This window comes from Planococcus citri, chromosome 3, assembly GCF_950023065.1.
Source record: "Planococcus citri chromosome 3, ihPlaCitr1.1, whole genome shotgun sequence".
Classification (NCBI taxonomy): Eukaryota; Metazoa; Arthropoda; class Insecta; order Hemiptera; family Pseudococcidae; genus Planococcus; species Planococcus citri.
In genome coordinates, this window is record NC_088679.1 from 69024557 (window position 1) to 69038176 (window position 13620).

At 33.0% G+C, this 13620-nt stretch overlaps 2 protein-coding genes across 3 annotated transcripts in view; one reads left to right on the forward strand and one right to left on the reverse strand.

Annotated features, from left to right (window-relative positions):
- The window catches only part of LOC135838548 (uncharacterized), a 228217-nt gene extending 219769 nt beyond the window's left edge, over positions 1–8448 (reverse strand). Inside the window, exon 1 of the mRNA XM_065354227.1 lies at positions 8219–8448. Coding sequence (XP_065210299.1) covers positions 8219–8230 — 12 coding nt within the window. The 5' untranslated portion in view covers positions 8231–8448. The remainder of the gene's footprint in view (positions 1–8218) is intronic.
- Positions 1–13620, forward strand: part of APP-BP1 (Nedd8-activating enzyme E1 regulatory subunit APP-BP1) — a 323180-nt gene that overhangs the window by 231111 nt on the left and 78449 nt on the right. The gene's annotated exons all lie outside the window — the stretch shown is intronic.

Sequence of the window (13620 nt, forward strand, 5' to 3'; positions counted from 1 at the left end):
TTACCAAATTGACCAAGAAAGCTGAAATTTGGGATACACCCTATTTTCGACATGCCAAATCGATTGGAAACGGTTTCTACCCGTTATGAGCAGTTCTGGAGCCTCCAGCAGATTTTTGAAACTCGAAATTCCCACAAAATTCCATCAAATTGGAGTTGTAAAGCTAAAATTTATTCTAAAAAACAATTTCAATACGCTACGAAGTACTGCAAGTGAATTTCAAGTCGTTTTGAATCCTCCAGCGACTGTTTGAAAATTCCTGAAGCCTCCAGCAGATTTTTGAAACTTTAAATTTTCACAAAATTTCACCAATAATGGAGATGGAAAGCTGAAATTTACTCTACCCTCCAATTTTAACACCCTCTGAAAACGTCTTCTGGTGTATTCAAGTCATTTTAGAGCCTCCAGCGACTTTTTTGAAAATTACTGGAGCCTCCAGTAGATTTTTGAAACTTGAAATTTCCCAAAAATATCATCAAACTAAGATGGAGAGTCGAAATTCATTCTGCAAACTAATTTCAATACGCTACGAAGTTGACTGCTGGCGAATTTCAAGTCGTTTTGGAGTCCCCAGCGACTTTTTGAAAATTCCTGAAACCTCCAGCAGATTTTTGAAACTTTAAATTTTCACAAAATTTCATCAAATGGAGATGGAAAGCTGAAATTTACTCTACACTCCAATTTTAACACCTTCTGAAAACGACTTCTGGTGGATTTCAAGTCATTTTAGAGCATCCAACGACTTTTTTGAAAATTACTGGAGCCTCCAGTAGATTTTTGAAACTTGAAATTTCCCAAAAATATCATCAAACTAAGATGGAGAGTCGAAATTCATTCTGCAAACTAATTTCAATACGCTACGAAGTTGACTGCTGGCGAATTTCAAGTCGTTTTGGAGTCTCCAGCGACTTTTTGAAAATTCCTGAAACCTCCAGCAGATTTTTGAAACTTTAAATTTTCACAAAATTTCATCAAATGGAGATGGAAAGCTGATATTTACTCTACACTCCAATTTTAACACCTTCTGAAAACGACTTCTGGTGGATTTCAAGTCATTTTAGAGCATCCAACGACTTTTTTGAAAATTACTGGAGCCTCCAGTAGATTTTTGAAAATTGAAATTTCCCCAAAATATCATCAAACAAAGATGGAGAGTCGAAATTCATTCTGCAAACTAATTTCAATACGCTACGAAGTTGACTGCTGGTGAATTTCAAGTCGTTTTGGAGCCTCCAGCAACTTTTTAAAAGGTTGAATGACGTTTTTTTGGAAAATTGAAATTTCCTAAAAGTAGCTGGAAACTTCAAAACCATTCGATACCACCATGTCATCTGCGAAGTAAATTTCAGCTGGCCAACTCCATTTGATAAATTAATGTTGGGGAAATTTCAAGTTTCAAAATCTTCATTTGATGAAATTTTGTGAAAATTTAAAGTTTCAAAAATCTGCTGGAGGCTTCAGGAATTTTCAAAAAGTCGCTGGAGGATTCAAAACGACTTGAAATTCACCTGCAGTACTTCGTAGCGTATTGAAATTGGTTTTTAGAATAAATTTTAGCTTTACAACTCCAATTTGATGGAATTTTGTGGGAATTTCGAGTTTCAAAAATCTGCTGGAGGCTCCAGAACTGCTCAAAACGAGTTGAAACCGTTTCCAATCGATTTGGCATGTCGAAAATAGGGTGTATCCCAAATTTCAGCTTTCTTGGTCAATTTGGTAAAATTTTGATTTTTTCCCTCATTTTTGGCCTAAATTCGATTTTCAAAAAATTCACCAAAAATCGAAAAACGCACTTTAGCACTTGAAATTTTGGCGGGTGATAAATTTTTGCATGATCTTTCGATCTACCTCTGTAAAGTTTGAAAAAGTTCGTGCAAGTCTTATATTAAAACGCAAAATCTGCGATTTAGGCTGACCTGTCAATCAAAATGGCCGCCATTTTGTAAGTAAGGCCAACTTTTTTTTTTGGCAAGTTTGCTTTAAAATGTTCCTTAGGATGTCCCCTTTAAGAAAAATATTGTCCCAGTGGATCGGCGGGGGGGGGGTGTGCAATTACTCCTATTGTCATATGCCGGACTATTAGTATTGAAGTGTGATACTCGTATCTTCAAGAAATTTTAATACTCCCTCTAATTCGACCTACCTATGCATAGAAAATCTGCCAACACTTATACGTTTTCTTTTTCCGCAATGAATAATGTTTATAGATAAATGTTGACGACGTTCTTTTAACCGAATATGATGAAGAAATAGGAATCCTGAAAGCTGCTTTGGCCTTAAGAAAGCAACGAAGTATGGTCGAAACCGAAACTACTATAATACCACCACGAACCAGCAGAACAGTTCATGTGAATGTCGAAACCGAAACTACTACAATACCACCTCGAACCAGCAGAACAGTTGATGTGATTATCGAAACCGAAACTACTACAATACCACCACAAACCGGAACGGTACGCAGGCGGAAGAAAAATGAGCTTAGCCGAATCGCAGAGAAAGTTAGAAACGAAATGCGCAGATTCAGAAAGAGGCTCAGGAAGATATTTTAAAAAAGAATTACTTGATACCTATTTGTCCAAAGATGGAGTGGTGTGATTGTTGGTGACTACTTAATTGGTTTTCGTTAAAAGATCTGGTAACTTTTGCTGGTAAATCGATCGTGGACAAGGTTGAATTTGGATCGAATCAGTGTTCTCGATTAATAAAATGTGAGGTTTTCGGTACTTGATTCTGATGTTTATGGTATGCTGAGAAAAATGACTTAAAATTAGGTACCTTCTGAATTATGTGCATAGAATCGTTCGCGAACGACTTGTAGCATGTAGGGGAGGCGTGAATCATCTCAAAGCAAAGTGAAAAATGAGTATCATTTTCAAGAGTAGGTACTTCTGCTGAATTTGAATTTCAAATTACAGGATGCAATAGTTCATGCTCCTTTCACTCGTGAGCATTGAGCAATCGTTCGCGAACGATTCTTTCTAAGTTAGAATGCATTTATCTTGAAAAAATTGCAACGATAATTTTGTTATTTATTAGAAATTTCTGTAAAATTAGTCTGATTCTTGCCAAATGATTCGTTGATAAAATGATAAGTAGGTTTAAGAAATCGTTCGCGAATGATTTTTTTTTTGATTTTTGAATTAATTGAGGTATCCGCGTAAGAATTTAATAGTTTGTAATACGGAATAAAAATGTTGAAAAAAGACGTGTACGTGTACATATTTTTTCCTCAAATAATTTCTTGAGAAGTGTTTCCTACGTTAAGTCGTTCGCGAACGATTTTTAAGGCCAAGAGTGAATCATTTGTGAACGAATTGAACATCAGTATTGGGATACCATAAAAATTGTATTTCCCATTTTGCGACTCGTAATTTCCCATTTTAAGATTTGAAATTCCTCTTTTTTCCCCCACTTATACTTCCCCTTAGGATGTGAATTATGCAACTTTTCGAATATTTTTATATGTAGTAATGAACGAATAAACTTACTTACAAAGAAATAGGTACAAATAATTACCTTTATTGGAAACTATGTATCCGTTGACCATTTAAAAAAATAAAGGAATGAACAAATAAAATTATCAAACAAAATATGGTACCTATACCAAGAGACCAACCGTTTTTAAAACAAAGGAACTAGAAGATAAAATATAATACATTTATCTACTTATATTATTTGAAGAATAATTTAAAAAGTAATGATACAAATTATTCAAATTTTGCCAAGAATGTTATTTTTGCCAAAAAAAAAAAAAATGAATTTGAAAGTGAAACAAGGAGGTGCAAATTGTGTAGTAACTGGATTGGAAAGTATGGTCAACAATAAAAAACAGTAAACACAGAGTTCACATCATCAATAAACTTGTAGACGAAATACAAAAAAAATGAAACGAAAACATGAAATTGAAATTTTTTTGAATGGATTTTCATATTTCCCAATTTTTCCTCATTTTTTCACCATATTTTCCCCATATTTGGCATTTTAGGCTGAATTTCCCATTTTTTCCTTTTTTCCCACGCTTCCATTTTTCACGTCGAAATCTCCCACGATATGGGGAATTTTCCTCGATATCCCAACACTTTTGTTGATTTCAAATGATTCGATAAAAGATTTCAATTCGTTCATGAACGATTCTTTTGTAACCTCGGAACAAACGTTCGAGAACGAATTGAACAATTCGTATTATTCGTCGCAATTTTTCAAGAAACATTTTTCGGTCGTTTTTTTCGACAATTTTTTCTCAACTGGTGTGATTTGACGAACGACTCGAATTCATTCATGAACGATTCTTTTGAAAACTCGGGTAAATCGTTCGAAAAAGATTTGAATTATTCGAGTCATCTTCCAGTCATTTTTCAACGAATTTATTTTTAAATATTTAATTTAATGAACGATTCCAATTCGTTCGCGAACGATAATTTGAAATCTTGGTGAATTCACTATGAAGTTTTTGAATATTTTTTCTGTGGGAAGTATTTGATTTGATGAACAATTCCAATTCGTTATTAGCGAACGATTCTTTTGATTAACGAATGAACGATTCTAATTCGTTCGTGAACGATTCTTTTAAAACCTGGGGTGGTTCGTTCGAGAACGAATTGAAATAGCGTCATTCATCTAAATTTTTCAATAAAAATATTAGTCTGTCGTTTTTTTGACAATTTTAATTTTTTCTCTGCGTTGTGATTTGATGAACGATTCCAATTCGTTCGTGAACGATTCTTTTGAAAACTCGGGTAAATCGTTCGAAAACGATTTGAATAATTTGAGTCAATTTTTCAGTTACTTTTCAACGATTATTTTTTTTTTTTGAAATGTTCGATTCGATGAATGACTCCAATTCGTTCGTGAACGATTCTATTAAAATTCTCGGCCAATTCGTTCTTCGAGAGCGAATTAAATGATTCGTGTTAGTCATCGGTAAATTTTCGAGAGGAATCAGTCGGTCGTTTTTGACGATTTTTTCAGTAGTATAGTTATTCGATTCAATGGACGATTCCAATTCGTTCGTGAATGATTCTTCTGAGAATTCGGCCAAATCGTTCGAATACGATTTGAATTATTCGAGTCATTTTTGATTTTTTAAATTCAACTATTTTTCAACGAATTCATTTTGATGTACGATTCCAATTCGTTCGTGAACGATTCCTTTAAAACCTGGGGTGATTCGTTCGAGAACGAATTGAAATAGGTCATTCATCTAAATTTTTCAATGAAAATATTAGTCTGTCGTTTTTTTGACAATTTTAATTTTTTCTCTGCGGTGTGATTTGATGAACGATTCCAATTCGTTCGTGAACGATTCTTTTGAAAACTCGGGTAAATCGTTCGAAAACGATTTGAATAATTCGAGTCAATTTTCAGTTACTTTTCAACGATTTTTTTTTTGAAATGTTCGATTCGATGAATGACTCTAATTCGTTCGTGAACGATTCTATTAAAATTCTCGGCCAATTCGTTCGATCGCGAATTAAATGATTCGTGTTAGTCATCGGTAAATTTTCGAGAGGAATCAGTCGGTCGTTTTTGACGATTTTTTCAGTAGTATAGTTATTCGATTCAATGAACGATTCCAATTTGTTCGTGAACGATTCTTCTGAGAATTCGGCCAAATCGTTCGAATACGATTTGAATTATTCGAGTCATTTTTGATTTTTTATATTTCAGCTATTTTTCAACGAATTCATTTTGATGAACGATTCCAATTCGTTCGTGAACGATTCTTTTAAAACCTGGGGTGATTCGTTCGAGAACGAATTGAAATAGGTCATTCATCTAAATTTTTCAATAAAAATATTAGTCTGTCGTTTTTTTGACAATTTTAATTTTTTCTCTGCGGTGTGATTTGATGAACGATTCCAATTCGTTCGTGAACGATTCTTTTGAAAACTCGGGTGGTAAATCGTTCGAAAACGATTTGAATGATTCGAGTCAATTTTCAGTTACTTTTCAACGATTTTTTTTTTTTTTTTTGAAATATTCGATTCGATGAATGACTTCAATTCGTTCGTGAACGATTCTATTAAAATTCTGGGCCAATTAGTTCGAGAGCGAATTAAATGATTCGTGTTAGTCATCGGTAAATTTTCGAGAGGAATCAGTCGGTCGTTTTTGACGATTTTTTCAATAGTATAGTTATTCGATTCAATATGAACGATTCCAATTCGTTCGTGAACGATTCTTCTGAAAATTCGGCCAAATCATTCGAATTCGAAATCGATTTGAATGATTCGAGTCATTTCGCAGTTATTTTTCAACGAATTTATTTTTAAATGCTCCATTCGATGAACGATTCCGATTCGTTCGTGAACGATTCTTTGAAAACCGAGTCAAACCGTTCGAATACGATTTGAATTATTCGAGTCATTTTTTATTTTACAGCCATTTTTCAACGAATTTATTTTGAAGTGTATTCTATTCGGTATTCGATGAACGATTCCAATTCGTTCGTGAACGATTTTTTTAAATCTTGGTAAATTGATCATAAAGTTTTCGAGAGAAATCGTCGGTCATTTTAGACTTTTAATGCAGTATTTCATATTTGATCTAATGAATGATTTCAATTCGTTCGTGAACGATTCTATTGAAATATTGGTCCATTCGTTCGAGAACGAATTGAATAACCCGTGTAATTCATCGATAAATTTTCGAGAGGAATCAGTCGGTTGTTTTTGACGATTTCTTCATTACTTAATACGTGTTCGATTCAATAAATGATTCAAATTCGGTAGCAAACGATTCTTTTAAAGCCTGGGCTGATTCGTTCGAGAACTAGTTGAAAAATTCGTATCATTTTTCTCAATGATTTTTCCTAAAAAATTCGCTCGTCATTTTTTTAGAATTAGAAGTAGGTACCTACCTACATATTTTATTAGCTATGAAGTAGTTCAACTGGCTCTTTCTTTCTTTTTTTCCTTCTTTATTTTCCCATTTCCTTTCTTTTCAGGGAATTTTCTTGAAAATATTTCTACATTATTTGATATTGAATATAAATATTTCTATACGCAATCCATTCACTGTTACTAATACTTTTTCGTACTTTAATTTACATTTTTATATCGTAATTCTGCGCTATAAAAATCCCATTTAAATTATCATTGTAGAAATAAACAAACTCCATAAAGTATATTATTCGATTATCAATTGTATTTTTTTCATTTTCCAACCAAACATCATCGCAATAAAATACCTACCTACACAAATAGGTATATTAAATACAATTTTTTTAAAAAATAAACCACACACCATCATAATAATGTATATAGGTACTTACCCTACCCACACACGTATAAATAAAAGGATTCATCGATCATAATACGAAAATGATGAATGAAAACGCATTATCCTCGTAAAACACATACATAATCGTAACTCGAACAATAAAACCACCCCTTGGCTATTTTTTCCCCCTTCTAAACCACGTCAAAATCTCGATAAAATGAATATTCGTTGAAATCTCCATCAATTGGTAATAAAATACATTTCACGTTCGTGTATGGTCGCGATAAATAGTCTACATTTTGACGTTGTACTATATACTCGCAGTAAAATGTGAAATTGAAATTTGCATTCACGCCGGAGATTGGCTAACTTGATGGGGGTATATATTTTATGTATTATTATACTCTCGGTCATTGTACACATATAGTGCATCGGATGATAGGATAGATATACTTGTATATAATATGTAATTGGAAATGCTATATTTATTACCGGCATATATACATAGGATATAGTTACTTACATGCTATATAAAGTTATAGAACATGACCTGAAAAGTATGCTTTGAAATAAAGTGCATTAGAGCAAACTTTTAACGAATCGAACAACGTTAGAATTATAAATCAAGTACGTGTATTTTTTTTACGTGCTTTCAATATGTACATTTATTTTACTAGGTATAAGGTATACTTATCTCATGTACGAATAATATACGTAAAACGTACGCTGCCCTCCCCCCCACCCTCTTTCACGAATTAATGATATTAGGGTATTTCACGTTGGAAAAATTCAACTCATCGTAAGTATCTAATTACATCGATATGAAATTTAATCCTTTCCCAGAATATGCATATTTTTTTTCTACCCTAGACCGTCTATAAACATCAAAATAGACTCTAGGGACCGCTATCATTTTTTTTTTACGTCTAATTAAATTTAATTTGCGAAAGCTCATCCGAATAATTACGGCGAAGCGTATAATTTATGAGCGACTCACATCTCCGTTCATTTTGTAGAGAGGGTAGGTATAGTTGAAATTCGATGATTAAAATTCAGCCGAAAAAATACTCGTAACTTTCACAAATGCACAGCGATATCCACGCAATTTTCCAATTACGATCGCACCGCACAATTATACCGGCTCGGTGTGTACGTATATTCGACCGCAAAAATACTCTCGTAAAGCTCGAAATCACGTGCACTTCAACGCAAGGGTACCATAAGAGCACAACTATCGGACTAACGTTAGTTTGGCGAAAAAATACCGTAGTCTTTTCGAAAACCAAAGCGTGACGCGCAACTCCATCGTTTAGTGTTTTCCTCGCGTGTTGAAGGGATGAGGTACGAAGGGTTTGGAAAAAATGCTCAACGTATTTCACGTGTATGTTGTGTAGACTCGATAACGTATGATAGCTAATAAAAATCAAAATGATGTATTTGACGTGTAGGTATTATGTGTATGGTGTGGTAGGAGTATTACGTTCGGTTATGGTGTTTTGCTGGTGGTAATTTGATCTTGAAGTTGGCTCTAGACTTAGGAGAGAGGTTGAGATGAAGAAGCAGGGGTTGCTTGAAAGGGTCAGTTCCGTAAATAGGAAGATAAAAGCGTTGGAATTTTTCACCTTGATGAGTTTTCTAGATGTATAGGCTAGGATATAGGCTGTGTAATGATCGCAGTAGTGGTGGAAATTGAGAAAGATGTAATGTTGATGAATTTTATGGGATTACTTACTTACTTCAAATTAAGATGGTCGAATTATCTTTTTGGACTGACAGAATCATGCTAGACGGTCGAATATAATGAAAAAAAAAATTGACAGAGATTTTGGACCTTCAGAGAGATTATTTTGGAAATGAGGACTAAAATGTAGTTTTTATAGCTGGGTTTTTCATTTTTCATCAAATTGAGATATGGAAGGTTTGAAATTTTTACGTGAATTTTGGGCCCTCGGCGTGAGTATATTGGAATCAGAGGCCGGAATATAATTTTCACAGGTGATTTTTTTTTTTTCAATTTTTGTGACATAAAATGAAAGTTAGTCTGATAATTTGACAACATTCTTGGACATTTAACGCAATTCATTTCCAAAGTGGAGCTAAAATGTAGCTTTTATACATACGAGTACAATACTTGATTTTTTCAATTTTTGTTATACAGAGTGGGCCAAAAGTCAGTATCCCAATTTTCACGTTTTAGTTTTTCTTTAAAAAATCAAAAACTAAACATCCTAGAAAAAAACTAACGACATCATGTCGATTCAAAATTTAATTCTCTACAAATTTGATTTCATGAAATTTTATTTGGACGCTTCCTTTCGCCTCCAGATTGATTTTTGTGACTGGACGATTTTTATGAAAATTTTTTCAAAAGTTCATTTCTAAGAGTTTTAGTTTTTCTTGAAAAAATCAAAAACTAAGCATCCTAGAAAAAAACTAACGACATTACGTCGATTGGAAATTCAATTCTCTACAACTTTGTTCTCAAGAAATTTTTTTTGGACGCTTCCTTTCGCCTCCAGATCAATTTTTATGAAGCTCAGTTGGCGAATTTTTCAAAAATTCAATTTTTTGTAAAAAAAAAAAACTGAGGGAAGCTTCCAAAAAAATTTCATGATAACAAATTTGTAGAGAATCAAATTTCCAATCGACATAATGTCGTTAGTTTTTTTCTAGAATGCTTAACTTTTGATTTTTTTTTACAAAAAACTAAAATTTTCGAAAAATTTGCAAGCTAAGTTTCATTAAAATTGATCTGGAGATGAAAAGAAGCATTCTACAAAAAAATTACATCTAGAAAACTTGTAGAGAATTAAATTTCTAATTGACATAATGTCGTTAGTTTTTTTCTAGGATGCTTAGTTTTTGATTTTTTTTTTACAAAAAAACTGAAATTTTCGAAAAGTTTGCCTACTGAGCTTCATAAAAATTGATCTGGAGGCAAAAGGAAGCGTCCAAAAAAAATTTCATTGTAACAAAGTTGTAGAGAATTGAATTTCAAATCGACATGATGTCGTTAGTTTTTTTCTAGGATGCTTAGTTTTTGATTTTTGAAAGAAAAACTAAAACTCTTAGAAATGAACTTTTGAAAATTTTTCATAGAAATCATCAAGTCACAAAAATCAATCTGGACCCTAACAACCAAACAATATCTTTTCATATCTTGTACAAGTCTGTGTAAAATCGGAGCTATATCCATAGCATAGCAAAATGTCCGCCTATATTGCTAAATTGTTGTAAATCTGTTGATATCTGAACGATATTCAGTGATATTCAGAAATCTGACTAGCTATATCTACCAGACATAGGACTGCTATAGTATATACCACATAGATATCTGAGGAATATTTTTTCGATTTCCAAGGCATATCGTTTGCTATATAGCCAGATATCTAGCCTATATCTGTAGATATCATCCGATTTCTACTTGATGTACATAAAGTACATATATCGTATGCATATATTTCTTCCAGTGAATTTCTATATAGAATTTTTAAAACCACATTGATAATAAAAAATGTAAGTCTTAAAGAAAATACAGCGAGTCACAAAGAATAATTTTGCGTTGAAACAAAAAAAAAGTTGATTTCTTGCACTATTAGGTAATGTAAAAATATTTAGGCACTTCTCTTGTTTTTCAATACCTACAAGTAGGTACAAAATTATTCTCTATGACTCACAGTATTAGCTTCAAAACATACATTTCACATCAATACAATTTCAAAAATTCTACATAAGAAATGGACAAGAAAAAACTATCTATTCATCTACAATATGTACATACATACCTACTCCAGGTAAATTATTCTACAATGATCATAACATTTTTGAAATCAAAACCTCTCTCAAACATGAAGAATGCTTTACTCTCAAACTTCAAAAGCCATTAACTAGGGAACCTCACACAGGGGCACCACCGGCCCAGAGAGGAGGTGCCGGGGTGAATCATTTATTTATTGTTATTTCATGTGTGGTACCAACCACAATTTGGTACATATAATAATCGTATGGTATTAGGCACATGCATTGCATATAACAAAATTGGCCAAAACAAAGTTTAGAGAAGAATTTAACTTTTCAAAATCACGTTTTTGAAAAAAAAAAGTTTAGAGAAGAGTTTAAACATTTTGTACCACGTTTTCGTTAGAAAAAAAATTGGTATCTAAAAAAAAAATGAGTTGAAATTAAACGAAGTACCTCAATGAAAATGAAATCACAGTTTAATAGAATTTGTATTGGCAGCTTCATCCTTCATTTCATTCAAAAATTCACAATTTTCAAGATTTCAGAAATATCATCCAACACAAACAGACAAACACATATACACTGATTTATAAAATGTTTCAAAAAAATTCTACGATCTTTAAAGAACAAAAAATAGACACAGTCATGAAACACCCTGAGAGCACTTTAGAAATAACAAACCATTAATTTCACTTTTCAGCCATCTTGAATAATACTCAAATACTCTACACACATTGCCAGAGTTACTGAATACAAAAAAAAAGTACTGCAGAAATTGTTCTATATCTTAGGAAATCTGTAGGATAACACTACTTCTACATAAAATCACCTCATACAGGGGTCGGCATAAGTTAGTATTCGTATTTGAAAACTGATGCGTTCATTTTAACTTCCTGTTGTGTGTAATGATTAGATAGAAGGTCTTGTAGGTAGTGCGTTGTGTTCGTGGAAGTCCCACCAACACTTTGGTGTTAATAGTTTTTCCCCCCCGCTATGTCATTACAGAAAAAAAAATCATTTTCATTTTAAAAAATTTTCGTTTGTGCAAATCGGAATACTAACTTATGCCGACCCCTGTATAGAAATTATATTCTGGAGATATCGTCAAACCTATATCTTTTCTACGATATCCAAACAATATCTAGAAAAGTTATGATGAGAAAGACATTGTAGCAGATATCGATAGATATACCTGTGACATGGTCGATATAGTGAGACATACATACGATATCATTATATGAAACTGAAGTGCATAAATCGTTTGCAAATCGTGAAATGCTATTCAGATATCTATGTGGCATAAAAACGCCAAGTTTGGTCTGTTAGGGGAGGCGAAAGGAAGCGTCCAAAAAAATTTCATGAGCACAAAGTTGTAGAGAATTAAATTTTGAATCGACATGATGTCGTTAGTTTTTTTCTAGGATGCTTAGTTTTTGATTTTTTAAAGAAAAACTAAAACGTGAAAATCGGGATACTGACTTTTGGCCCACTCTGTATGTACATATTACCTACTTATTAATATTGAAAGTTTGTGTTTTGTGCTGCAATATTGTCCATAAATTGAGAAAATGAAAATCGAGGACGTCTATTGTCTGCAGTCCAACGGTCAAATCATGTTCAGTCGACTGGAAAATTCGAGGAAACAAAAAATTCAGTTTTGAATTTTTGTAGGTACACAAGTAGATTTAAAATGTTAGGAAAGGTATACTTACGACTATTCTGGTTTTTGGCTGCTGATTGGTATACGGAAGTAGTCTAAAACTGAGAACAATAATTCTGCTTCGTCCTTAAAGGTCCTTTCTTTAAAAATTGAATTTTCTCTTGATGCGTTTTCTTTATAAAAAATTTTCTTTAAAGGACAGCAAAGTTCGCCGATTTCGAAGCGCAATATAGTATGTTCGGTTTTATTATATTATTTTGTCCTGATTATAGCGTTTTCCAATTCGAGACACTGACACTTTGTATTTAATGGACGAACTTTTTTCTCCAATGCCACAGCCCTTTCCTCCAGTTTTGGTGAGTGGATTTGGTCTGAAGACCAGCTAGTTTCATATTGAACTTTAATTTCCTTCGGTGTTCTTGAAGAAAAGTCATTAATTTTGAAAATGTTATATTGTTCAACTTGGAAGTCAAAACTATGTCAAAAACCTCGCCTGTTGAAAAATAAAGTTCATGAGCAGAATTTTGAACGATGGGCGCCTTTTTTCATTGATGCGAAAAAAGTTTTCTACCACTATAGGAAAGTACTTTATTAACTTACTGCATTAAAAAAAATTTGGGAACATCTGATTTGTATCTCTTTGCATTTTCGTGGAAATATGTACCTTTGTTAGGGTGGATCATCCCTCACCCACCCCCTTCCCAAAAAAATCAGCGGATTTCTACTTAATTCAGCAAAGACCTTCGCAGTTCACTTTGAGTTGAAAGTTACCTACAGCAAATTTCAGTTTTCAAGGTTTTCCTGAAGGGGAAATATAAGGCCTCAGAGTTATTTTCACAAATCGTGGTTTTTTCGCTTCTGTCACTACCAAACCTGTTTTGGGGAAAGTGGCCCAGTCCTAAATGAAAGTATTTGAGATTCTGCGTCGATCTGAGGTATTTCCATCAAAATCCAATACCACTTTTAGGGCTCTACCGAGTGGTTAAAAATTTGCCAAT